The sequence below is a fragment of the Peromyscus californicus genome, unplaced genomic scaffold (genome assembly GCF_007827085.1).
Source record: "Peromyscus californicus insignis strain IS unplaced genomic scaffold, ASM782708v3 Scaffold_19__1_contigs__length_69161282, whole genome shotgun sequence".
Classification (NCBI taxonomy): Eukaryota; Metazoa; Chordata; class Mammalia; order Rodentia; family Cricetidae; genus Peromyscus; species Peromyscus californicus.
In genome coordinates this window covers 58589058-58614116 of record NW_026294491.1, presented here as the reverse complement: position 1 = coordinate 58614116, position 25059 = coordinate 58589058, and the positions used below count along the sequence as shown (strand labels likewise).

Sequence of the window (25059 nt, the reverse complement as noted above, 5' to 3'; positions counted from 1 at the left end):
AATAGTTTGTAATAATGACTTTCAAGGACTAGAAATTTACATTATATTGTTAAATGAACTGAACAGGTACAATACCTTAAACAAGAGTAGAAAGCTATGTACAGTATGTTCTAACAAAAATAACAAATTTGTATCAATACACAAAAATACCTTAAACAAGAGTAGATATATACAGTCTACAAAATAATCTTAAATTTGTATCAATATATAAAAATCCATTCCAATGTAAAATATTTAAGACTAGCAGGTTTTTTTTAGTTTAAAAGTAGATTTAATACCCTTTTTTTCCTATCATTTCCATACTCTATCCCCCCTTTTTCTCTTCAGAAAGAGATCCCTGCATTTAATTGCCTTTGTTCGGTTTTTTTTTTCTGACCATGACCAATAACAATTTGTAACCAATCCCCCTAAACAATGACAAATATCCATAACCCACTGAACGACCAAAAACCACCCATCCCATCTCTTGATAATATGGGTGTTATGTTCTTTAGACTGCTTCCTGTTGTCTGGGGCACTGGCATCTTTGAGGGACCCTGAGAAAATTAGGATAATGGTCACGTTCTGGCTAGAATAGTCTGTGAGACTGGATCATTTCAGCCAGTAACCTTGAAGCTGTTCTGGTTCTAGAACTCTGGGGAAATGGCAACAGAGGCACTCTGAGAGGCTGGATCACCTGGGCCACCTGTTTTCATTGGGTTCTGGTCCCCTTGCTCTGAAAACAGAGGTTTTCAAAGGTAACACAAATCTGCAGTAACACAAGTGTGGACTGTGCAAAAGCCAACCAAAGATGATTTTTTTTGTTTTATGCTTGAGCAGGTAAAATATATGTCACCTGTCTTGTAGTTTTTCTAGGTTTATTTCTTTATGTCTGTAGCCAGGATTTTCAGGGGGTCTCCCCTGATCAAATCTAATCTCTATCAACCTTGAATGAATACACAGCCTTTCATTTTCTGTGGAAACAAAAGCATAACCTCTTCCCCAATGTAACATATTTTTTTTACTTCCATTTTGAAGTTAAGATAGTTTTAAAATATATAGGTTAGTTTAATTTAGTAGTTTTCACAATCCAGTGTTGCTCAGCAGCTATTATTTGCCTATCACCAATCAAAAAATTTAAAGTCAATATAACACCATACAGGATCCAGAGTCTGTGTATTTTCCATCTTTATGTGGCTTATCCTTTTGATATTATTTTTTTCTTTAAAGACTATCTCATTTATAAACTATTTTTTCTATGATTGTCTATTCCCATTTTCTTTTCTTTCTTAAGCCTCAGCACATTTTTAAGACACTTCAACCTGTTTAGTTTTTTCTGTCTGAACCTGCTTTGCTGTGTATCTGTAACCTTTTCTGTCTGCATGAGTAAAACTTAGACCACTGTGCAGCTTAGCTCATGACGCTGGCAGCTCAAGCCCTCGGGCAGTTGCTGAGAGACACATTTCTGTACAATGGCCCGTGTGAGAGACTGTGGGACTAGAAAGCTGCATTTGGCTCCGTTTTTGTGTGTTTGGAACCTTTTTTTTTTCCCCTTAGGCTTTCTTAGGTCTTATGTGGAAATAGGTGCCTCCACGTTGTTGCCATTTGTAAACGGACTTTCCTAGACCTGTCATCAATTATGAAAGCTAGACTGATAGCTTGGGCTTGTTTCTAACTAGCTCTTATAACTTAAATTAACCCATTTCTATTCATTTACATGCTGCCACGTGATTCATGGCTTTTACCTGTCCTCCTGCATGTCTTGCTCCTTCTCTGTCTGGCTGGTGACTCATCCCTCCTTCCCAGCACCCTCTGTGCCTAGAAATCCTGCCTAGCTGTTGGCTGTTCAGGTTTTTATTCAACCAATCCAAGTGACATATCTTCACAGTGTACGAAAGGATTATTCCACAACAATCTACCATATAGATAGGGAAGTGGACCAATGTTGTTTTTCTGGAGCAACACATTTACCATTCAATTGCCTAGCCCATATTTGCCCTTAATCTTTCATCTCTCAGAGCATGAGATTGCAGGTGTAAGGTAGCTTATGAAATCCTGCATACTTTTGGTCATGGACACATTGCTTGGAGAGGTAGAAATAGCATTGTTTGAGCCTGGAATCTGAGATGGTGACTGTATGGGCTAAAGAACAAATAAGACCATTTGGTTTGGGGTCCAAATCTGTCTTGTAAAATACTCATTGGTCTCGAGCCTGCATCCCAGTGACTGAGTTAATGTCAAAACCTGGAAGTCTGTCAATTGTAGCACAGGAAGTGGGGTAATACTATACACTCTCAAAGCCCAACTCCAGTGATGCACTTCCTCCAGGAAGGCTACATCTCCTAAAGGCTCCACAATCTCCACAGACAGTGCTAGCTGCTAGAAAGTCAAGTGCTCTAACACATGAGCCTCTGAGGACAGTTTTCTCTCAGACTACCACAGCCTTCTCACACGGAAAATCCTACAGATTCAGAAATCCTGGAATGAAAAATAGTAATTGAATAGAATGTCTCTATAAAAGCTCAAATAGTCTAGTGGGTTTATTGAATAATACACATACTTTGGCTTAGAATAATCTTATGGACTTTTCTCACAGTATTCCCCATCAAAAATACCTTAGTTTACCTGTTTCCATTATTATCTTTAGTTTTGCTTATCATATGCTAATTAGAATTTTCATTCTTAGCAACTTTAATTTCTTGTGAGAAAAATCGAAATAGTAAGCTTTTTGAACTGCTCTCTATCAGCAGTTTTGAGGTGATTATTAGAAGTATGCTTCCACATGAAGCAGTTTTTGGTTTTATTATTTTTATTTGAGAATTTCATACATAAATACAATACATTTTGATCATATCCTCCCCTCATTTCTCCTACCCCCCCAACTCCTTTCAGCTCTCCCCAATATTCCCCTCTCAAATTTATATCTTCTTCTGCTGCTTTTTTACATGAGTCCAATTAGTCTTGCCCATGTGCACATGGGTATAGGGATGACCACCAGAGCATGAGCCACCCAACAATGGCCATGTCCCTGAAGAAAACTGGCCCTCCCCTCTGTAGCTAGCAATTGCCTGTGGCTCCTCAAACAGGACTAGGGTCTTGGGAGCCCTTCCCCACATCCTGACTGGAATGTTTGATCTTGTACAAGTCTTGTACAGGTAGCCCCAGCCTTCGAGAGTCCTGGGCACAGCATCCCTGTCATACCCAGAAGACACTGTTTGCAGCAGTACCTTCCTGGGTCCTCTTGCAGTCTTTCTGCCCCTTCTTCCACAATGCTCCTGGGCCTTGAGGTGGGGGTGAGTAACAGATGTCCCATTTGAAGATGGGCACTTCACAATCATCACTCTATGCATCTTGACCTACTTTAATTAACAACCCAAAATATATTTAGCTACTATATTCAACCATATAACAGCAAGATGCCAAAATATGTAAACTTTAAACTTATATTTATTAAGTATCATCTTCATAGTTTAACTTATTGAGAAATGACCCAGACACCCGAAGGGTATCTATTACTTCACATCATGTCAAGGCCTCAAACTACCAGAAAGATTTCTGAAATATGAAGTGTTCATTTATAAATGTTCATGTCTTTTATATTTACCCAATTTACTAATTTTTGATGGTCAAATTTGAATTGCTTGTGGGTAACAATGCTTATCTCATTTGTTAAATGTCATCTTATTTTTTCTTTTAAAAGAGCAAAATCAAGCTAAAACTTGATCAGCCAGCCTTATTCTAGGCTCTTGAGAAGACAGACACAGATGCCTAGTGAGTACTCCACACTCCCCAGTTGTTCTGGGTCTCAGGCCCTCATATAGTATCTAAAATGGATAAAAATGAAAGAGCATGGCTAGATCTTTAACTCACACACTAGGTGATAAACCCAGGGCCAGGGACAAGAAGCTGTAGTAATGATGCCTAAAGTATCCAACCCAATAGTTTCCAGCCCGGGCAGGAAGGAGGCAATTCTATGTAGAAAAGATGGAGGAGGCCATAGCAGGCCTGGTTCACGTGGTAGCTGGCAACCCAGGTATTACAAAAACACCCATGTCCAAAGACCACATCCCAAATCCCAGAGGCTCCCAACCAAATGTACATAATTCAAGGACCAAGGAAGCGCTGCAGATGGTCCCAAAGTCTCAGCTCACTGGCAAACCAAACAAATCATATCAAAAACATCATAAATGGAGTCAGGCATGTTTGTGTATGCCTGTAATCCCCGGATTTGGGATGTGGACACAGGAGGATCAGAAGCTCAAAGCTAGCATTATTATATAGAAAGTTCCAAGCCAGCCCGGACTACAGGAGATCCCATCTAACAATGATCAAATTCAAACATCACAGAGGTAAAGAGACTCAAATCCAACAGTCAGACACAAATCTCTTTCCTCTCATTTTACTCCCAGGGATGATATAGATGAAGGAATTTGTTCTTATACATTTTTCTCCTTGGCTAAACCCTTATCTTTGTGACCTAATCTATCAAGGGTATAGGAAAGCTTGTTTAACTAGTAAGTCTAATGTAAAATTCTATAATTAATAACTAGATTCAAACACTTTTTTTCACCTTTAAGTCAGATAAACAGAGCTCTGTGGCAGTTTGAATGAGACATATCCTGCATGGGCTCAGGTACTTGAACATGGTCACCAGTTGGTGGCACTGTTTGGGAAGTGGTACAGCATTTGCTGGAAGTATGTCACTTGGGGGGAGGAGGCTTTGAGAGTTCATAACCTCACCCTACTTGCAGTTCACTCTCTCTGCTTTGTGTCTGCTGTTCAAGATATGAACCCTCAGCTTCCTGCTCCTGCAGCCAGGCTTCCCTTCCATGATGGACTCGGCCCTCTGGAACCACAAGCCAAAATAAACTCTTCCTTATATAAGTTGCTTTGGTCATGAGGTTTTATTGCAGCAACAGAAAAGTACCTAATAGAATCTCCTTCATGTATTTTGGTAGACTCACACATACACACTCCATGCACACAGATGCAGATCTGATGGCCTCATTCACATTCTTGGTTTGCCAGCTTTTCAAGGTTGTCGTATTCCTTCGTGTTCAGGAGAAACGGAGGCTAGAATACAAAGTCCCTGCAGAGTCTGGAAGGCCAAGGTTTGCATTTCCCTCAGAAAGTGCACTTACTGTCAGAATCTGTCTCATCCAGTCAGTCATCAGAGGCCTGCAATTGGATCCAATCCAATTACTTACAGGACTCAATGCATCTTGGAACTATTCCAGTTTCTGCAAGGGCTTCCAATGGTCAGCAATCGCTTCACAGTGCAAATAAGCACTGGACTCAAAAGTCAAAAGACAGAAGCCAAAAAGATTTGGTGCTCAGTGCAAACAGAGCACCAATGCCAAGATGGAACCAACTTTGTAAGACAGAGGGACCCCGGAAGGGGTCAACAGAGCCTCTCCTGCATCCCTCAAGGACTTGGGAGTTATCAGGACTTTCTTTCTGGCACCTCATCTGCTCTAATAGCTCTGAAATCGTTAGAAAATGACATCAAACATGATTTTGTAGCTCTTGGTTTGACTTGCAATACTAGAATTGGATAGCAGTTTGTATAGAAAACCATGCAGATCTGTGCCCTACCAGTTCACAGCACATTACATTTGTGGCCAAAGAAAGCTATGTGCAGAAAATGGAAGATAGGTATAGACAGAGCTCACACCTGTCTTATCTGGCCACTTAAGGATTGGCGGAGATGCAGCAAAACATTCTAAGGGCGGGTCATGAGTAGATTATGGTTTTAGGTTCATCATGAGTGGAGAAACCCTTAGGCACATGTTTAAATGCTGTGAATGCAGCTTTAGCCAAACCTAACAAGTCTTTGCTTGGCAGCCACCACTTTGAAGGTGGTGTGGTGGATCTCAGCAAAGGGCCAGCTGATTGGAGGAGAATACATCCAATGTCACTGTGCCCCCATGCCAGGTGTCCACAGCCCAATCTCAGTTCACAGAATTCAGCAAATCCAGAGAAGCTCAGACTCACCTGCTCACTGTGTTGGAGCTTCTCTGGCCATGCAAAGCTGCAGAACCCACTTGCTCCTGAACTCAGCACAGGTTAACTTCTCCAAAGCACTCAGTTACTCCTGCCTCATAGACCCTTGATGCTACAACACACAGCCTGCTAACACAGCTCTCGGGCTTATTATCTGCCTGCCCTGTCTCCTCCTTCCCAAGTAAACTATCTTCATACTAGTCTGTCTCAGGCTCTGCCTTCTGGAAAACCCAGTTAATACAATATTATATATGATATAAACACCCAGTGAGATATAAAAGAAACATGGGACCTCCAAATATTAATTCTTCATTATTCTAAACACCAACAGATTTCCTTGTCTTTGACAGTTCTTAACGTACATAGGCATGTTAGCGAACATTGACCATTATGAAGCAAGAATAAGGAGACACCAGCTCTGCAGTTTAGTTCAACTTATGCAAATGTATGCAAATACAGCATTTCATTGTGGGCCTTGGCTGTGGGGCAAATAGGCCTTCCCTCAGAAGACAGCTGTTATTGTAGCAGAACCCACCAGTCTGTGGTTGCCACACTCTGAGCTGCTGTGGACTTCTGCACTGCCTTCTCCAGACCACCAAGCCTGCAACGAGAAGGCCTGAGCAGCCAGCTAGCCTTCAAAATCAATTCACTCACTGGAAAGAGTGAATGTTCTTGAAAGCACTCACTTGTCTTCTAAAGATGCAAGTCCTTGTTGGTAAGGAAAAGATGACTATCAACACCCAGTGTCAGGAGCTGGGGCCAGGATAGGGAAGGGAAGAGGCCAGGAGAATAGCATGTACTACAAAGCCACAGTGAAACAGGGGAGATGAAGAGAACTTGTATTGGAATCTGGGGGATACATGATGACACCATTGTTTGTTGTTAGGAGAAACATACATTCCCATGGACATGCTGGGTTTTCTCTCCAGAACTTCATGGCAAATATTCCACTGTCCTGAGGCGTGAGTAACAGACTCAATTGCAGTTACTTGAAGGACACAATATCAAATGTGCATTTCTACTTTTTTCTTTTTATTTATTCATCTCTCATGCAATAAATCCAGACTGAAGTTTCCCCTCCCAGTGCCCTCCTTCCCCAGATCCACTGCTCCTCCATTTCCCTTCAGAAAAGAGCAAACCTCCCAGGAATATCAACCGAACATGGCCTAACAAGATGCAGTAAGACCGTGCATTATCTCTGTTGAACTATCATTGAAGACACTTTGAGTCAAAAGAGTGCTTCTCCCTTAATTAAAATACGAATCAATCCCTCAATCAATGTGTACTGATTACCCCTCCAGAGAAGATGATGTCTGTGCAGGGGTGAGTGCAGGACGGGAACCGATCCCCACAAGTGCCACAAATCTACCGTTTTCTCCACACTTCTCAGCACTAGGCATGTCTGCGGCAATTGGCATTAATAAGCCTAAGATTTCCAACCTCTAGTTAAGAATCACATTTTAAAAATAGAAAATGTCTAGAAATCATTATTTAATTTTTTTCAGTGTCCAAAACTTTAGAGTTTTCTTTTTCTTTCTTTCTTTTTTTAACAAAATAGAATTTTAAGAAAGTTGCCTTCACAGTGAATTTAATGTACCAATATTTCCATTCAAATGACATTTCTACTTCAACTTTTGATATGGTCATATATGAAGCCAAATTCCAACTTTTTTTAAATCAACTTTTAAACAATCATTTGAACCCTCTCTCTAAACCTTGAATTGGGTTTTCCGTGTTCCTAACAGTGGGATTCGATGCATGGTCTTCAGATAAGAAACACGTGTGCCACCAGGATGTCTTCAGGTCAAGATGCTCGGAGGGCAGGAGCTGGGTTACTTCACTCTTCTCGAAGGTTCTGACCCTCTTGAGCCCCAACGGACGTCATGTTCTTCGTTTATATTCAATTCGGCATTTCCCTTCTGGCTGGGGGACACCCACCAAATGGAGACAACTCTAGAAGCAGAAATGTAGAAGAGACACAGAAGCTAAGAGATGGAGGCCAACAGCTTCAGTCCTAAGTCTTCCCTAATTGTGATCTCTAAAGCACAGAGTGGAGGCTGGAAGGGTGGGAAATGTCTGCATTGCTGAGTTTCGAAACCTCAAGCATCAACTTTACCATTGGAAGAGCAGAGTAGAGAAAGCCAGCTTATTTTAATAATCTCTCAGCTTCACATAGCTCACCTGGGCCCACAGGCCTGTGTTCTGCCTACTCTTCTATCAGGCTGAAGGGCATGCTAAAAATAAACAAGGCTCTTTCTACATCCCTGACTCAAAAGCTATGACACCTCGCATAGGAAACAGAAGGCCAAATGTGCCACTTTATGTTCAGACAACGTGGCAGTGATATGGCATGAGTCAGCTAAAGCATGGCTGACACCAGATATCGAGGGGACTGAGTCGGCTAACGATGGCTGACAGCAGATGCCTGGGGAACCCAAAGGGAAAACAGGGATGTGATGATACATGACTGTTGCTGATAGAATGCCACTTTCGTGTGATTCTACAGAAGCACGACCTTGAGGTTGGAGGTGAGTGCCTTTGCGTTCCTCTCCTGTGGTGGTTTCAATGAGAAAAGTCCTCCACAGTCTTGGTATTGGAACACTTGACCTCCCCCCCACCCCTGTTAGTAGTTGCTTCTCACACACAGGAAGTGTGTCCCTGGGGGTGGACTCTGAGATCACAAAGCCTGGCCTACCTCCAGCTTGCTCCTTCTGCTTCATGCTTGTGGTTCAAGACATAACTCTCAGCTTCCTTTTCCTGCCACCGTGCCTCCGGCTTGCTGCCACGTCTCCAAGCCATCGTGGACCCTTATCCATCCAGAACCATACGCCCAGATGCCCACTCCCTTGATTGAGTTGCCTTGGTCATGGTGTTTCATCACAGCAGCAGAAAAGCAACTGGTCCACCTTCCTGCCTGCCTGCACTCTACGTGGGAGTCTGCTGGTGTGCCTGTGCCCGCCCACCTGTGTGCGGCCTATGCAGGCCAACCTGTGTGCCAGTAATTATTCTTATCTGTAGGCCAACCTGTGTGCCGGTAATTATTCTTATCTGTAGATGACTCCTTACATTCTCTTCAACCTTCCAGTCTTCTGTAACACCCTCCCCCGCTTTCCTGGCTCTGGAGCTTGGACCTCAGTCACTGAGTGAAAATCAGCACCTGTGACAGGTGCTTGGGAATACCTGGAGCTGGTGGACAGACCACAGCCACACCATTGGGATGACCACCACTTGTGGATCTTTTTTCCTTAGGAAAGAGGAATGTCTGAGTTTGTGGGATAAAGGGAGGGGTGACAGTGTACTACTAAAAACACAGAAAGGATTCTAAGGTTTAGAGATATAAAAGGCTCTGTCAGCCTTGAGCTTTGGGGTCAATGAGGAGTGAGAAAGGAGGGGGATGCAGTTTAGGTAATCAGCCTTTTTTATTTTCAAGTGTGAACACAATAGAACACAGAATGGATTCCTTAACTCCGCTGATAGAATGGATTGCATAGTTCCCATGAGCCCACTGAAGTTGAACCCATAGTTATACATGAAAATGTATGCACTTCTCCATGGAGAGATGCACAAAATTTTGTTTTCTAAGGTGCTGGGAGGCCCTGCTGGTCGGAGGTTGCAGTCTACCATGGCCTGGCAACTCTCTTCAATCTCGGCAACATGGACGACTCCCTCCCCGCAAGCCCTGTTCTCTACCTGACCTTATTTGGAGACTGTCCCTAGGCCCAGATCCCTGACTTCTCTCTAGTGTGACCCTGGACACAGTTCCCTGCAGAAGCTGTCCCCCTGCTGCCCACATGATAATTAGACATTGTGCTGGGAGCCTCAGGATAGGACTGCACTTCCACAGATGACAGTAACTGAGACTTGTACTGGAACTTTATGATAGGAATGTGCTGTTTAATGGAAGTTAGGTGATTCTCCAGCTGTCATTCCCAATCCTATATATTCCCTACACTCTGGAATACCGCTGAGCTGATTCACTGAAGTCATCTCCTAAAGGGCTATCTCCACCGTACTCACAGGTTGGACAAGGTCCTGCTTGTCACGTCTGCTCCTTTGCCCCCTTGGCCCAGGGGCCAATGGGCTGTGGAGGAGGAGAAGGGGACCCGCACTAATCTGTACCCTATGCATGCACTGGTTTGGGGGAGCCTATTCCCTATGGAGGGATGCCTTGTAGGCGGGAGGGTCTAGGCTCTGCCTCAACTTGGTATGCCAAACTTTGTTGACTCCCCAAGGGAGGCCTTACCCCCTCTGAGGAGTAGATGGGGGGGTGGGATAGGGGAGAGCTGAGGGGATGGGAGAAGGAGAAAAAGGGGAACTGGGGTTGGTATATAAAATGAGAAAAAAAAATTTAAATTAAAAAAAGGATCTGCACCCTAAAAATGTTAGAATGCAACAAAACCACCAGAACCAGTGAAATATGTGCCTGACATTGAAGTTGTTTTGTAGATGGATGCCAGGCTGCCAACGTTGGGCCACTGGTGTGGCATGTAGCTTAAATAAAGCTTTGCTGTGTTTCCTTGTTATTTGGTTCATAATGAGAGAGAAACGAAATTATATTTATTTCTTAAAGAGGAAATATGTGGCCTTCGGGTCACGAGAGTGGGAGAGTGGCCCTGTACCTCTCCTGAGCAGCACAATAGAGCTGACCCTGATGACAGAGACACAGGCAGTCTTGTCCCACCAATCTGTGTGAGCAATCTGGCCCCACCCCTCATCTGCCATACGGTGGAGTGGGCGATGGAGAGATGCCCTCCCCCAGCCCCACCCTTTGCCACCTATGGCAGGAGGGAGAGCTGGCCTGGCCTCTCACCAGCTGCAGCCACTCAGGGGAACTGGCCCTGCACCTTGCCTGGACAGCACAGTACAGCTGACACTGTTGTTGTTGTTGGTGGGGGGGTGTTACAGGTGAGCTGGCCCTGAGGGCAGGAGAGCAGGAGAGCTGATCCCACCCCCCTCGTCTGCCATTTGGTGGCATGGGTGAGGGAAAGATGCCCTTACCCCAACTCTGGTCCCTTGCCACTTGTGGCAGGCAGGAGAGCTGGCCCTGCCTCTCACCAATGACAGCACTCAGGAGAAAGAGCCCTGCACCTTGCCTGGGCAGTGTGGGTGCAGGTGGGCTGGCCCCGAGGGCTGCCGTTGGTGGAAAGAGCATAAGAGCCAGAGGTGGTAGGTGACTATAAGAAGACTCTGCTTTCTAGACAGAGTGGGGCTGTTGCCTATATGAAGTGACAGTGGTTGTGACAGTGTGCACACCTTCTATGCACACTCAAGCCAGACAAAACCCTAGCATGGGGGTGGGGGATGGGCGCAAAGTCCCACCCCTAGCTGAGAAGCTACTGGTAATTGATAGCTGCTCCTAAAAGACAGCTCTCTTGAAGGGTGTGACCCCTGGGCAGGTCTAGCATGCTCCAGCGAATGACCACACCCAAAAGCATATAGGCATCACTAACTGAACTCCACGGGTTTAAAAAAAGAAATAAAGACACAAAGTTGGGTCCATAAAGAATGGGGTGTGGATCTGGGAGATGAGGGAGAGAGATGAATATGATCAAAGTACAATATATGAGATTCTTAAGGAATTGATAACATTAAAAAAAAACTAGGAGAAAGAGAAATGGAAAAGAAACCAATGGAAAGTGCTTAAGTGTGTGTATCTGTGACATATTTTCTGAGCCACTTACGCACTTAGATAATTTCCACTCAAAGAACACAAGGAGCCAGGCGGTGCTGGTGCATGCCTTTAATCCCCAGCACGTGGGGGGGCAGAGGCAGGCAGATGTCTGTGAGTTCAAGGCCAGCCTGGGCTACAGAGTGAGTTCTAGGAAAGGCGCCAAAGCTACACAGAGAAACCCTGTCTCGAAAAAGAAAAAAAAAAGAAGAAGAACACAAGGAGTTTCATTTACTCCTTCCTACATTAAATACAAACGGTCTTAGTGAATAGCTCTGATGTGACCTCAGAGCCTCAGGCTGTTGAAATAGCACCCTTCATCCAGTCCAAGCAGGTCTTCACACATTTGGGATGAAATTGGACTTTTCCTCACTCCTTACAGCAGTGCTCTCTAAAGCGTGGTACCCAGGCTACCAGCAGTAACAGGCACACCTGTAACTTGTCAGAAATGCAGACGTGGAGCCCTTTCCCAGAACCATTGGATCGGGAGCCCTAGGGAGGAGAGTGAACAACCCATGCTCTGCAAACCTTCCAGGATCCAGGAACTCTGAGGCTCCGGTCCCTTCAGGAGCCACTGCGTCTACATAGAGCTAAGTGACAGACAGCCTCAGTGGTGAGGGAGAAGAAGTCTCAGCCTCTTTCTTTGTGCTCACTGTCTTTACAGGGAGATAGTGAAGAAAATAAAGATTCCCTGCATCCGGTCACCTTCTGATTGGACCAAGGGCTATGACGACACTCAAGACAAAGAGTTCATTTATAGACCTACAGCAGACCTCTGTAAATGGAGCCAAGGTCAAATTTAAGGGATTCACTCAACACGTGGCTAGTATCGAAACCCATGTTTAAAGTTTATATCAAATCTGAAGTCACGATATTGTTTGAAATTCTACAAGCACTTACCTGCTTTGGTAATGGGTCCAGAAGAGTGCAGTCATATTTATAAAGCACTAAGATAATGCATATTTGGATCTCTAACAGAGCAAACCACCTGAAGATAAAAACATAAGGCAATTACTTGTCTCTAAAAGACGCACGAATACCTCAGTCTTTCTTAATACCACATAGTCCACTGGGTGCCTGGGATGGCTCAGTTGCTTTAGAAGATGGATAAATGCTTAGTCAGTAGGTGAACACAAATGAAAATCTACGTCTTTTCAGATGTATTTTATCTTAATTTGTCTATGTAGGTATGTCTGTGTCTGTATCTGTATGTCTGTGTGCATGTGAATGTGCTCTCAGAAGCCAGAAGATAAACAGGCGCATGCACACATGCATAAACAAAAGTAAATCAAAATGTTACATTGTATCTTAGCTAAAGGAAAAGCTATGAAAATATGATTTTACCCAAATTTAAATATTTGCACATTCTCAAGTACCCACTGGAGGTAAATTTTTGGCAATGGCAAAATAAAAGTTTGAGGCATTTACTGCAATGTTGAGTTTTCTTCCATGGCTAACACTAGAATCTGGCCATCTGCGGCACTCAGTATTTTTTTTTCAGAGTTCGTCAGAAGCCAGCTGAGCTATGTTCATGCTAAGAATGTTTTCCCAACACTTCCAATGTCAAAATAGTGAAAATAATGAGGTGTGTTATTTATAACAGATTCAGTTTTTACACTTACAGGAACAAAAGTGCACATCTAGAAAGAAAACTCACTAAAACGCAAACATGTTGAAAATTCCTTAGATACTCAGCACTTGTGGATTTTCCCCAACTGTAAATACTCGTCAGGACACAGCTGCAGGGGCTTTGGGAAAAATGAGGTCCCAGCGAGGCTGCCAAGACTGAATGGGGTGAGAAGGAAGTGGTAACAACTAGGGCAAAAGGGGATATGGTGAATGTGGGCACAAAGACGCTGCAGAGATCTGGGACCTAGAGAGCAGTGACCTGGATGTTCTGAAGGCAAACCTGAGCTAGATCTTCAGGAAGAGCAGGCTTTAAGTATGCAGGCATGGTGACTGAAAGCCTTTCAGAGCACCAAGAACAGGGAACATGGGGGTCTGGATACAGCGGGATAACCCCTGGGGGAGGGTCACCAGGGGCTTCCAAAGATACAGCTGGGGTCACATTAACAGAGAACCAGGAGTCCTGACAGGTAAGGGTCTGATTTCCAGCACTGGTGTCAGGCTCCTAATCAGAGCCTAATCAGCGGCATTCACAGACCAATTTCAGGAAAATTCATCAGTGCATACTAAAGATGGATGAAAGGGAATGAGTGGGGAGCCAGGGCAGCTGACACAAACTATCACCTGAGAAGCTGGTTCCACAGGAGAGAACGCAGGTAGGGTGCCAGAGTCGGGGTGGGGTGGGCAAAAGACAACCTGAGACCACAGGGTGTCTCGGAGGATAGCAATGTATGTCAAAGAAAAGGAATGCTTACGGAGAGCTAGGATTGGGTGGAATTACTGATTTCCATTTCGGATATTTTGATTTTGAACGAACTTTTATCGTTGCTGTTGTTTTTGTTGCTGTCAGTTTCAAGCCCAAGAAGTCCTAGAACCCCATACGTAAGCCCAGGCTGTCCCCGAACCTCTTCTGTCTCCTGCATACTTGGATTACAGGTGTGTGTCACCACATCTGGCTTCTCCCTGACTTTTGAAGAGGAAAAACCTCTCCTTTTCCCTCTCCTAGAAGTCATTGCCGGCGATGCCAGGGACGGCTGGAAAATCATCCCCGCTGCCAGGAGCAGGAGCTCTGCCGTGCATGCCTGGTTGCTACCAGCTGCAGCTCATGACAATAGAATGCTCTTGCCCTGGAATTCGGAGATGGCAGCAGGCAGGCATAGTTTCAGAGGTATCATGCATTGAAGCATAGCTCTTCAAGTTCAAGGGGAGGCGCTTCCCCACAATCTCATCCTCTTAGGAAATCTTGGAGGAGGGTAAAAATCAAGTATGTGGCAGGAGGCAAAATAACCCAGACTCGGTTCTCCACCGGCAGCATCTGTCAGAATATCCTGGGAGGACGGGGAAGGCAGAGCTCACTGCACCTTACCCTGGGGTTTCCGACTCCAGAGGAAGGGGATAAGATACAAGCTCTGTGTTTCGTGCAGGTTTCTAGGTAGTTTTTCCACTGGTGTTGTGAAGCCCACAACTTGGACATTGATCATCTAGAGGAATTTAGTGAAGAGAAGGGAGGAACGCACCCTGGCAGGTGTAGACTTACCATTGCTCTGAATTTTAGTGCCCAGCGTCCAAATGACAAAGAATCCATGAAAGGATTTGGCTGAGGCACCAGGCTTTTAACTGGGGATAACAGTAGGCACAGACAGGAAGATGGAAGGTAAACACTTTGTGCTGAGTGAGGAAAATCAAATGGAAGAGGATATGATGGTAAGAATGGTGTGGGAGTGAGGAGGGGGTGAGAAATCATGCACAGGGTAAGAGGACTTGCTGTTCTTTCGGAGGACTGGAGTTTGGTCTGCACTGAATGTGCCTTTACTCACTGAGCCATCTTGCTGGCCCTAATCTCTCTCTCTCTCTCTCTTCTTTTTTTTTCTTTTTCTTGAGACAAGTTCTTATTATATAGAGCAGTCTGGCCTCCAAATCACAGAGGTCTGTCTGCCTTTGCCTCCCAAATGCCAGAGTTAAAGCCATGCACCACCATGTCCAGCCCACCCCAAGGAATGCTGCTGAATGCAGTTCTGGCATTTTATTGAGATTTATTTTTAAGAATGTGTTTTTTTTCAAAAGTAATTATTTAATTTTTATTTTTTTTTAATGTATGGATGTTTCTGTTTTGCCTGAATGCATGTTTGCATCACACATGTGCAGTGGCAGCTGAGGCCAAAAGGCGGCATGGGATCTTCTGGAACTAGAGTTGTTGGCTACCACCTGGGTGCTGGGCAATGAATCTGGGCCCTCTTCAAGAGGAACAAGTCCTAACCACTGAGCCATCACTCCAGGCTTTTTACATCAATTATTCATAAGAAATGTTGTTCTATCTAATTAATGTTTGCTTTGTGGTATTTCTGTGTGGAGTTGACTGTGGTAGTGCTGACCTCATCAGATGAGTTAGGAAATTCTCTCTCCATGTTTTGAACAAGTTTGAGAAGAGTTGAGATTACTTAATGATGCACCTGAAGGCTTTGGGTAAAGGAAAACAAACAAAAAGAGAAGATGGGAAGAGACATTCAAAGTCAGGGATGACAAAATTAATGAAAAAGAAAAGAAAACATACAAATAATCAATTAAGCGAAGAGTTGAGACTTTAAAAAGATTAATAAAACTTTGGCCAAATTGAAAAGAACAAAATTAATAAAATGTGAAATGAAAAGTGAGTCATTACAACAGACATTGAGGAAATTCAGACAATCATAAGGACAAACTTTGTTCACAAAATAACATCAAATACCTACAATATACCAAATTAAAAGTATAAAAGTAATACACCAAAACATTGCTGGGTATTGAGAGATGGTGCAGATTACTGTGCAGGTATTTTTCTTCTTTCTACTTATCTATAATCATGGCTGTTCTAATAGCTTACAAAATTAATTTTAAATGGAAAAATGAGTTTATGACTTTTTGTGAAAGGGGAAAAGATATATTTATAATACTGCTCTCCAATTTTGAAAGAAAAAAAGTTAGTGTTACTGAACTGGAAAAGCTACAAGAAACCAATTTCTAAATTTAGCTGACCTACCAAAGTTAGTCAAGATGAAATAAATAATTTAAACAGACACATAACCACCAAAGAGACAGCAGTAGTTAAAACTCTCCCAACCAACAAGAGTCAAGGGCCAGGACGGCTTCAGCATAGAATCCTACGCAGAGTGCAGCTGGCACACGTGAACTCACAGTGGCTGGGACTGAATGCCAAGATCTGCACAAGATCAAGCCAGTCCAAACCCCAGCAAGGGTACTAGAGGGACTCATGAAGGTCTCCCCATCCAACCCCACCTCTGTGTGAGGAGCTACTGGTAATGGAAGCTGCTGGAAAAGGGACAATTGAACCAGTTTTCTTCAGGGATGCGATCCTTGAATAGATACCCATGCTCCAGTAGATCTAATACCCAGGCACATACAGGCAGCACTACATAGACTGTGCTGTGGGATGTTCTGTATGTCAAATGTGTTGCTGATTGGTCAATAAATAAATCACTGATTGGCCAGTGGCCAGGAAGGAAGTATAGGTGGGACAAGGAGGAGAATAAAGCTGGGAAGTGGAAGGCTGAGTCAGAGACACTGCCAGCCGCCACGATGACAAACAGCATGTGAAGATGTCAGTAAGCCACGAGCCACATGGCAAGGTATAGATTTATAGAAATGGATTAATTTAAGCTGTAAGAACAGTTAGCAAGAAGCCTGCCACGGCCATACAGTTTGTAACCAATATAAGTCTTTGTGTTTGGGTTGGGTCTGAGAGGCTGTGGGACTGGCAGGTGAGAGAGATTTGTCCTGACCATGGGCCAGGCAGGAAAACTCTAGCTATAAATGGCGTCCAACGTGGTGGCAAGAGTTTCCACCTAAAAACTGAGAAAAAAGATTCTAAGACGGAGCTAAAAACAGTTCCTAATTGTCTCTCTCAAATGAGCGGCAGCTGCTGGTTTGAGCTACTTGTGGGTTCCTGGCGTGCGTGCTTGACCTGCAGTATGGCGGGAATGAGGCCTCTGCAAGTGGCACATTAAGCTGTGTGGTGGATTTAGCCTTTGCTAGTACAAACCAAAAAAAGTAGTTTCTGGGCTACATGCTGCTTGGATAAAAGCATAGACCCATGATAGCTCCCAGAACTGGTGGTAAACTACCACCGCCATGTTGGGAAGCTGAGGTGGGCGGAGCCAACAGCCATAGCGCCGTTTCAGTCTTATAAATGCTGCAGTTTAAAGCAATAGATTCACAATAAGACAGATTCAGATGTAATAGTTTACAATGTGTGTAAAATATACGTAGGCTTGGAAGAGACAAAAAAGGTGATATATACAGTTATATAAACAAATACATAGTTTTAAAAAATAAAGTCTTTAAAGAGACAGTAAAATTAATATAAAAAATAAGCCACGTGAAGATGAATATTACACAGAGAATCTGGATTGTGTTGTCTTTGGGATTTTTAACTGCAGAAAAACATTTGATTGTAAAAGATGTTGAGTTAAACCAATATGTGTATTTTAAAGATACCTTGACTTCAAAATTTGGATGTAAGGATGTGTTGCTTTGGAAAGGAGACTCTGCTTTTGCTCCCACAGAAAGTCAGAGGCTATGGATTTGTTCCAGATTAAGATACATCAGGTTTGACCAGCCAAGACCCCCTGAAAGGTCTCCGATGACACCATGGCCCAGATGATCCAACATCCAGAATGGTTTGAAGGCAACTGGCTCAGACGATACACCCTCATGGACTATTCCATAATCCTAAAATTTTCTTTGTGTCCCCATAAGATACAGCGCCCCCTTCCAGCAGGAAGTAGTAAGAGAAGCTACGCCCAAATTCCCAAATTATATGTAATTTTACTTTGTTAAGGTTAAAACCTTCCTTTTTGAAAAAAAAAAGAAAAGGGGAAGTGCTGTGGGATGTTCTGTATGTCAAATGTGTTGCTGATTGGTCAATAAATAAATCACTGATTGGCCATTGGCTAGGCAGGAAGTATAGGCGGGACAAGGAGGAGAATAAAGCTGGGAAGTGGAAGGCTGAGTCAGAGACACTGCCAGCCGCCACGATGAGAAACAGCATGTGAAGATGCCGGTAAGCTACGAGCCACGTGGCAAGGTATAGATTTATAGAAATGGATTAATTTAAGCTGTAAGAACAGTTAGCAAGAAGCCTGCCACGGCCATACAGTTTGTAACCAATATAAGTCTCTGTGTTTACTTGGTTGGGTCTGAGAGGCTGTGGGACTGGCAGGTGAGAGAGATTTGTCCTGACTGTGGGCCAGGCAGGAAAACTCTAGCTACAGACTCAGCTGGTATTTTTTAAATGAATGAAAGGAAGGAAGGAAGGAAAATGGGAAGGGAGGAAGGAAAGAAGGAAGGATGGAAGGAAGAAGGGAAAAGGGGGGAGGGAAATGGGGAGAGAGAAGGGGATAGATGGAAGGAGGGGGGAGGGATGACACAAAGTTGGAGGGGAGAAGTGGTGGGGGGTAGAAGAGAAATTGAAGGGAATGAGGGGTGGGTTTGATCCAAACATATTATATGCAAGTATGACTGTTTAATATATTTTTAAAATGAACAACCACAACAGAAAAGGACAGATGCTATCAGTTCTGTGTCTACATGCCTCTTTAATCACATCTGAGAGGAAGTGACCACTCTTGAAGTCTCAGTAGGAATCCTGATAGCTAACTTTCTTGCTGCAAACATCTGCCATCACCTAGACTTCTATGGGGAGGAAAAGATGGATCTGGGTTTGAATGAACTGATTCACCGAGGCGTCAGTGACCCATATCAGTACAGTGGGTGGAGTCAGAGCCACAGAACACCATGGCTCTCCATGTGAAAATTAAGACTACCAGAAAGTGAGAAGGAACGAAGTCATGACAAGATAGTGGCCAACGGCTGATACTGGGGCCTAGTGCACTTCAGTTCCAGCCCCATTTTCTGAGGAATGAAACCCTCTCTCTTGGGTTTAATTTTGAGACAGGGTCTCACATGGCTCAGGCTGGCCTGGAACTCCTGATCTTCCTCCCTCCATCTCCCAAGAGCAGGGATTACAGACATGCACCAGCACGCCTGTCTCTGAAAGCCTCTTTCTGAACAGAACATATCTCTCTTTCTGGGAGAAAATGGAGATAACTAAAGAGCATTCAGTAGCTCACTCAGCTGGGTAACATGAGACATCCACAGGGAAGGGGTTTGGAGAAGAGAGCATACCCCACTGGAAGTGACTCCTTTCTCTTTGTAGACAAATACCCTCTCCCTGAATCCTGTGCACCACAAAGGGCTTGGGGTTCTATTTCACATATGAAAAGAAAAAAAAAAGACTCCTTTTATGAAAATTTTGCCCAGAAAAGACCATGTTCTGTTTTGGAAGCATGCTCATCTGTTCAGTTCTCAACAGACTTAAATCTTAGCCTCATAATTAGTATCAGAATTATGTGGCCAGGAGAATAATGACTGCCATTCTTTAGTGGCTTCTGTGTTCTTCTGAATGAGCCAAGGATCCTTAGCAAGGCACTAAGAAAAGGGGTTCTGGCAGCCTGGCTGAGAGCCTTGGACCTAATGACACTTACCCATCATCTGCCCTCATCCCTAATCCCTTTTTATAGACCCTAACAGACATGTCCACACTTTGTAAAAATATTAGGATGCATTTCCAAATGTTAGAGAAATGTTAAACCAATGAATGTTTTCATTTACTTATATTTAACTAATGGAATTTAAGAGACACACTTATTCACAGAACACATTCCTCAGAATAACGTGTTATTTCATTCACTGACCAGTAAGTGAATGAAGAGTGTGCTCACTTTTCAAAAGTACTGTGCTGTTTCTATGCATGAATGTGTAAAAGCTGTTTATGCCCCTTCTCAAATGCAAGATTATGCAAAAATAATTTACTAATATCTAACCATAAGAATTATAATATCTGCATGATAAATACATAGGAATGAATGTACTCACAGCTCACAAATCCCAAATAGCAGTAGCCTTAATATTAACAAATATGTACGTTGCATTCCTATGATTCCTAGGGGAGCTTTTTTTTTTCTTTGCAGATTAACAGGACCATACCCCAAGAAGACATACTTTCTTGAATGTTTTTACATTGATTATTCCCATGTTATGGAAGTTATTCTACATGTAAGTCCTCTCGCTTACCATGTGCCAACTTCCTTTAAGAAGGGCTAGGGGTTGTATTAAGTGTTTGTGTGTGCATACAAGCATATAGGAAGGCACAAGCATGTGAAGGTCGGACGACACCTCTGGTAGCCAGTCCTGACCTTCCACCTCCTGTGGGTCCTTGCGCCTGGGCTCAGATCATCAGGCTGCCACAGCAAGTGCCTCTACCTGCTGAGCCCCGTTTCTAGACCAGGGCTAGCTTTGTATCCTGCCATATCTAATCCCCCCAACCACAGTAAGCTGTTTGGGAACATTTCCTATCCTTGAACCTGTAGTTTTGAACAAAGTGACCTGAGTTAGAACACGGGTTAGAACCCCTTCTGTGGAGGAAGGAGCTTCATCTGATTGCTTTCCAAAGGTGATGTTCAGAACCCTACAGTGAGCATAGCATCCATTCAACAAGTAGTCACTGTGTCAGTGAGTAATCATGTTAATGTTGATTGCTCAGGAGCTGTTAAATCGGTTGACTAACTACTACTAATCTATATTAGCTGAGTCCACACTTTTAAGGTATTTTTCAATAGTTGTGAGGTTTCCATTAGTAATGCAGGACACATCAATGACTTTGTACCCTAGCATTGCCCTGGGATACATAAACACCACTGACCCTGCACAACACACACACACACACACACACACACACACACACACACACACACACACACAACCAGTTTCTATTCAAGGATAAATGACTCTCTTTCATATTTCAAATATTGAAGCCTCACTCTTATCACATCATCTTATCAAAGAATTTATTTATTTCTTGCTATAGATCATTGTTAATCTTGCTGAGGTCTTTAAACATATTTATTTGTATGTGCGTTTTCCTGAGTTTATATGTGTCACACGTGTGCAGGTGGTCTTGGAGGCCCAGACCCCAGAAAACTAAGGTTATAGGCAGCTGTGAACCACCTGAGGTGGGTGCTTAGAACTGAGCCTATGTCCTCTGCAAGAGCAGTAAGCACTCTGAACTGCTAAGCCAACTCTCCAGTCCCAGAGTTGTTGTTTTGCCTTGGAATTTAACCCATAGCATTTGGTACAGCTGAGCAGATATCCTCTTATAAGTGTGGGAACAAAGTAAAGCCAGCTTCCTTTGATGGACATCCCAGGGGGCAGACAGACATAGCATGTCCCCTTCTTGTAAGATTACCAGCTCTCAGAGAGTCCCATGCAAGGCAAATTCTCCACTTATAATCCCATCTTTCTCTTCCACTTGAATCTCATAGCTCAGTATGAGCCTGTCTACTATGATAGGGCTCTTCATTTGACATTCTACTATTTCTAAAGAAGTTTGATCGCTCACACTGCTGCCTCCTGCTGGAAGCCTGAACTTCATTAGCAATAGAATTAATTGGGGTTTTTAATTAGTGAGGTTTTTAAAAATAGATCAGACATAGTCAACATTTGTGTTCAACCCACAGAATATGGTTATATGACAGATACTTTTCTTTCTTCCCTTCCTATGATGCTATAGGGAAATGCTGCAGGATATTTGATCACATGGTGTGAAGATGTGTCTCAGTCCTTCCTTATTTGCCTACAGTACCTTCTGATTGGTTTAATAAAGAGCTGAACTGCCAATAGCTAAGCAGGAGAGGATAGGCAGGACTTCCTGGCAGAGAGAGAAACTCTGGGAAAAATCCAAGAGGCAGAGATTCACCAATGAGAACAGAGGAAGTTGGACAGAAAGTACTCAGGAAGGGTAACAAGCCACGTGACAGAACATAGATAAATATAAATGGGTTGATTTAAGTTTTAAGAGCTAGTTGGGAACAAGCCTAAGCTACGGCCAAACTTTCATACTTAATAAAAAGTCTCTGTGTCATTATTTGGAAGCTGGCGGTCTGGAGAAAGACCTGACTACATTGGCATCCAATGTGGAGGCCCATATATCCAAGCATGGGGCCCGTGAGCAGCTGGCATGCTACTCCATGGGAGGCATGCTACTCCATGGGAGGCATGCTACTCCATGGGAGAATAGGTAGAAATGCCTGTTGCACGCAGCTCAGCCCAGCAACTTCCCAGAGCTGGGGTGGGTAGACAGGGCTCCCAGCGAGTGCCTGCAGGCTCTCGTGGACCTGAGTGGGGCAGAGCCAGCCACCAGTGCCATGTGCTAAACAGAGCCACAGAAGGAGCCTGCATACACATAAGGGCTTTGCAACATTTTCCCAGAGCCATGTGTGCATACTCCTCAGTTTCTCTAGCAAGCTTGTAACTGTTCATATGCAACCACCCCTTCCTGTAGGGTCAGTCACAGCAGGTAGCCTGGCCCTTTAAGGCTTGGCTCACAGGATCAGAAAGCTGCAAAAAAAAAAAAAAAAAAAAAAAAAAGGCTAGGTCCGGACCAAGAAAACCTCTGAACAGGTACAGTATACTTGAAAATGTGCTTAGGTGCAGAAGAAAGAAAAGAAAATGAAGAAAATGGGTATAGACAGTCATAAAAAATAGTTTAAAAATAATAAAATCTTTAGAGAGTAAAGTAACAAAAAAAGAATAAGCCACATGAGAATGGGAAATATGACACAGGGAGTTTGGACCCTATATAATGCTTAACTAATTCTTATTTTTTAAATGCTAATGAACAAAAAAACAACAGCTGCTAAGAGACATTGGATTGTGGAAAAAAAAAAACTACTAAATTAAACCAGCCTGTATATTTTAAGAATGCCTTAACTTCAGAATGGAAGTTACGAAATGTGTTGTGTTGGGGGAGTGGTTATGCCTTTGTTTCCAAAGGAAACAAAAAGCTATGGATTCCATCAAAATTAATAAAGATCAGATTTGACCAGGGAGGAGACCTCCTGAAAATCTTGGCTGCAAACATATAGGAACAAACCAAAGAAAACAACTCCAAGAAAGGTGATGTAAGCTGATCCCTGGACATGGGAACAACTCAGAACCCAAATGAGACATGATACATTTTGTTGGCTACCAAGTCCTCATGACTTTTTATTACATGCCATCCTTTCATGTAGCATGGAGATTTATATTACAGTTTGGTTATATAGTTCAAATGGTCTTATAAAGTTGACAGATGCCTTTTACCTGCTCAAACATAAAGCAGAGAATCATCTTTAGCTGACTTGTACACACTGCATATTCCATACTTGTGTTAGTGCAGATATGTATGTTACCTTTAAAAGTTTGTGTGTTTTCAGAAAAAAAAAAAAGACCAGACACCAATAAAGACAAGTAGCCCAGGTGATCCAGTTTCTCAGAATGCCTCTGTTGAAGTTTCTTCAAAAATTTGCATCCATAACAACTTCAAAGCTGTTAGCAGAGACGGTCCAGCCTCACAGACTACTCCAGCCAGGACTTCAGATAAGCCCTACACTTTCCCATCACACAGAGACTGAACAACAAATGATACAGCTACCTCTTCCAGTACTTGACCATTACCCAATTTTCTCAGGGTCCCCTAAAGATGCTGTCAACCCCCAGACAACAGAAGTAATTTTAAGAACAAACCACCCACATTTCCAAGAGGTGGGGTAGGTGGATTTTGGTCATTCGGTGGGTTAAGGATGCTTGCCATTGTTTAGGGGGGGTTAGGTGCAATTTGTTATTGTCAGGGATGAAACTAAGCAAAGGAGGTTAGATTCAGGGATCCCTTTATGAAAAGAAAAAGGGGGGATATAGGAAAGATAGGATAAAAGGGTAGATTATTGAATCTATTTTTAAACTAATAAGCAACTATTAGTCTCAAATATTTACATTGGCATGCATTTTTGTATATTGATACAAGTTTAAGGTTATTTTTGTTATAACATACTGTATATATGTTTCTACTCTTGTTTAAGGTATTGTACCTATGCAGCTCATTTAAAAATATAAAAGTTCTAGTCCTTGAAAGCTATTATTACAAACTGCTTGGGATAATTAAGAAATGCGGGTTAGTAGTCATTTGTAACAATCAAACTTGTAGTCATATTAGGTATGTTTTCAAGGTTAAACAGAGATATGTTTTAGATAGATAGATGGTCTTCAAAAACTTCAGAGATCTATAGAACATGGCATTTAAGATGTTTTAATAACGTAAAGCTTTTCATGACAGTGATATATGTCTGCTTCTGGCAGCACCAATCTACTTCAGAGAAGATGATGGGCATTGAAGAAACTCCATATGGAGTTTGCTTTCAATGTGTCAAAGCTAGCTACTGGGCAAGAAACTGTCCTTGCCTCAACTGCTGACAATATGCTGTCCAAATTAGACAAGCAAGACACAAAGGAAGTCAATTGCCAAATTTTGCCAAGACAAGGTAGGCCAGTCCTTCAAAATTCCTGCTTCACAGAAAAGTCTGTCAGATATTCTAGACCTATAGGTCAAAGATGGATGCCCCTACATTGCAGAGGAACCTTGGGTGACTGTCCAGGCAGCCAGCTGTCTCTGTAATTTCTATAGCTTTGGAAGTTGCTTGTTCTGCACTTCCTGTTTACTCAGGTAATATTTTATCCTTCTCAGGTCTCTGTTGGGGTTGAAGATTAGATAGTTATAGTTTTACTATTTTCATTGTTACCAAATTCAAAAAAGAAATTCGTAAAAGAGATGTGAACTTTATAAAGCTTGAGAAACATAAAAACTTAAGTTGTTTAAGAAAATAGCTTAAGTTCTAAAAGGTTATTTTTAGGAGGGT

At 43.0% G+C, this 25059-nt stretch overlaps 1 protein-coding gene across 1 annotated transcript in view; it reads right to left on the bottom strand.

Annotated features, from left to right (window-relative positions):
- Positions 1–4722: 4722 nt before the first annotated feature.
- The window catches only part of LOC128114939 (24-hydroxycholesterol 7-alpha-hydroxylase), an 84561-nt gene continuing 64224 nt past the window's right edge, over positions 4723–25059 (bottom strand). Inside the window, exons 11-12 of the mRNA XM_052745392.1 lie at positions 12551–12638; positions 4723–7935 (exon numbers count right to left, since the gene is read on the bottom strand). Coding sequence (XP_052601352.1) covers positions 7864–7935; positions 12551–12638 — 160 coding nt within the window. The 3' untranslated portion in view covers positions 4723–7863. The remainder of the gene's footprint in view (positions 7936–12550; positions 12639–25059) is intronic.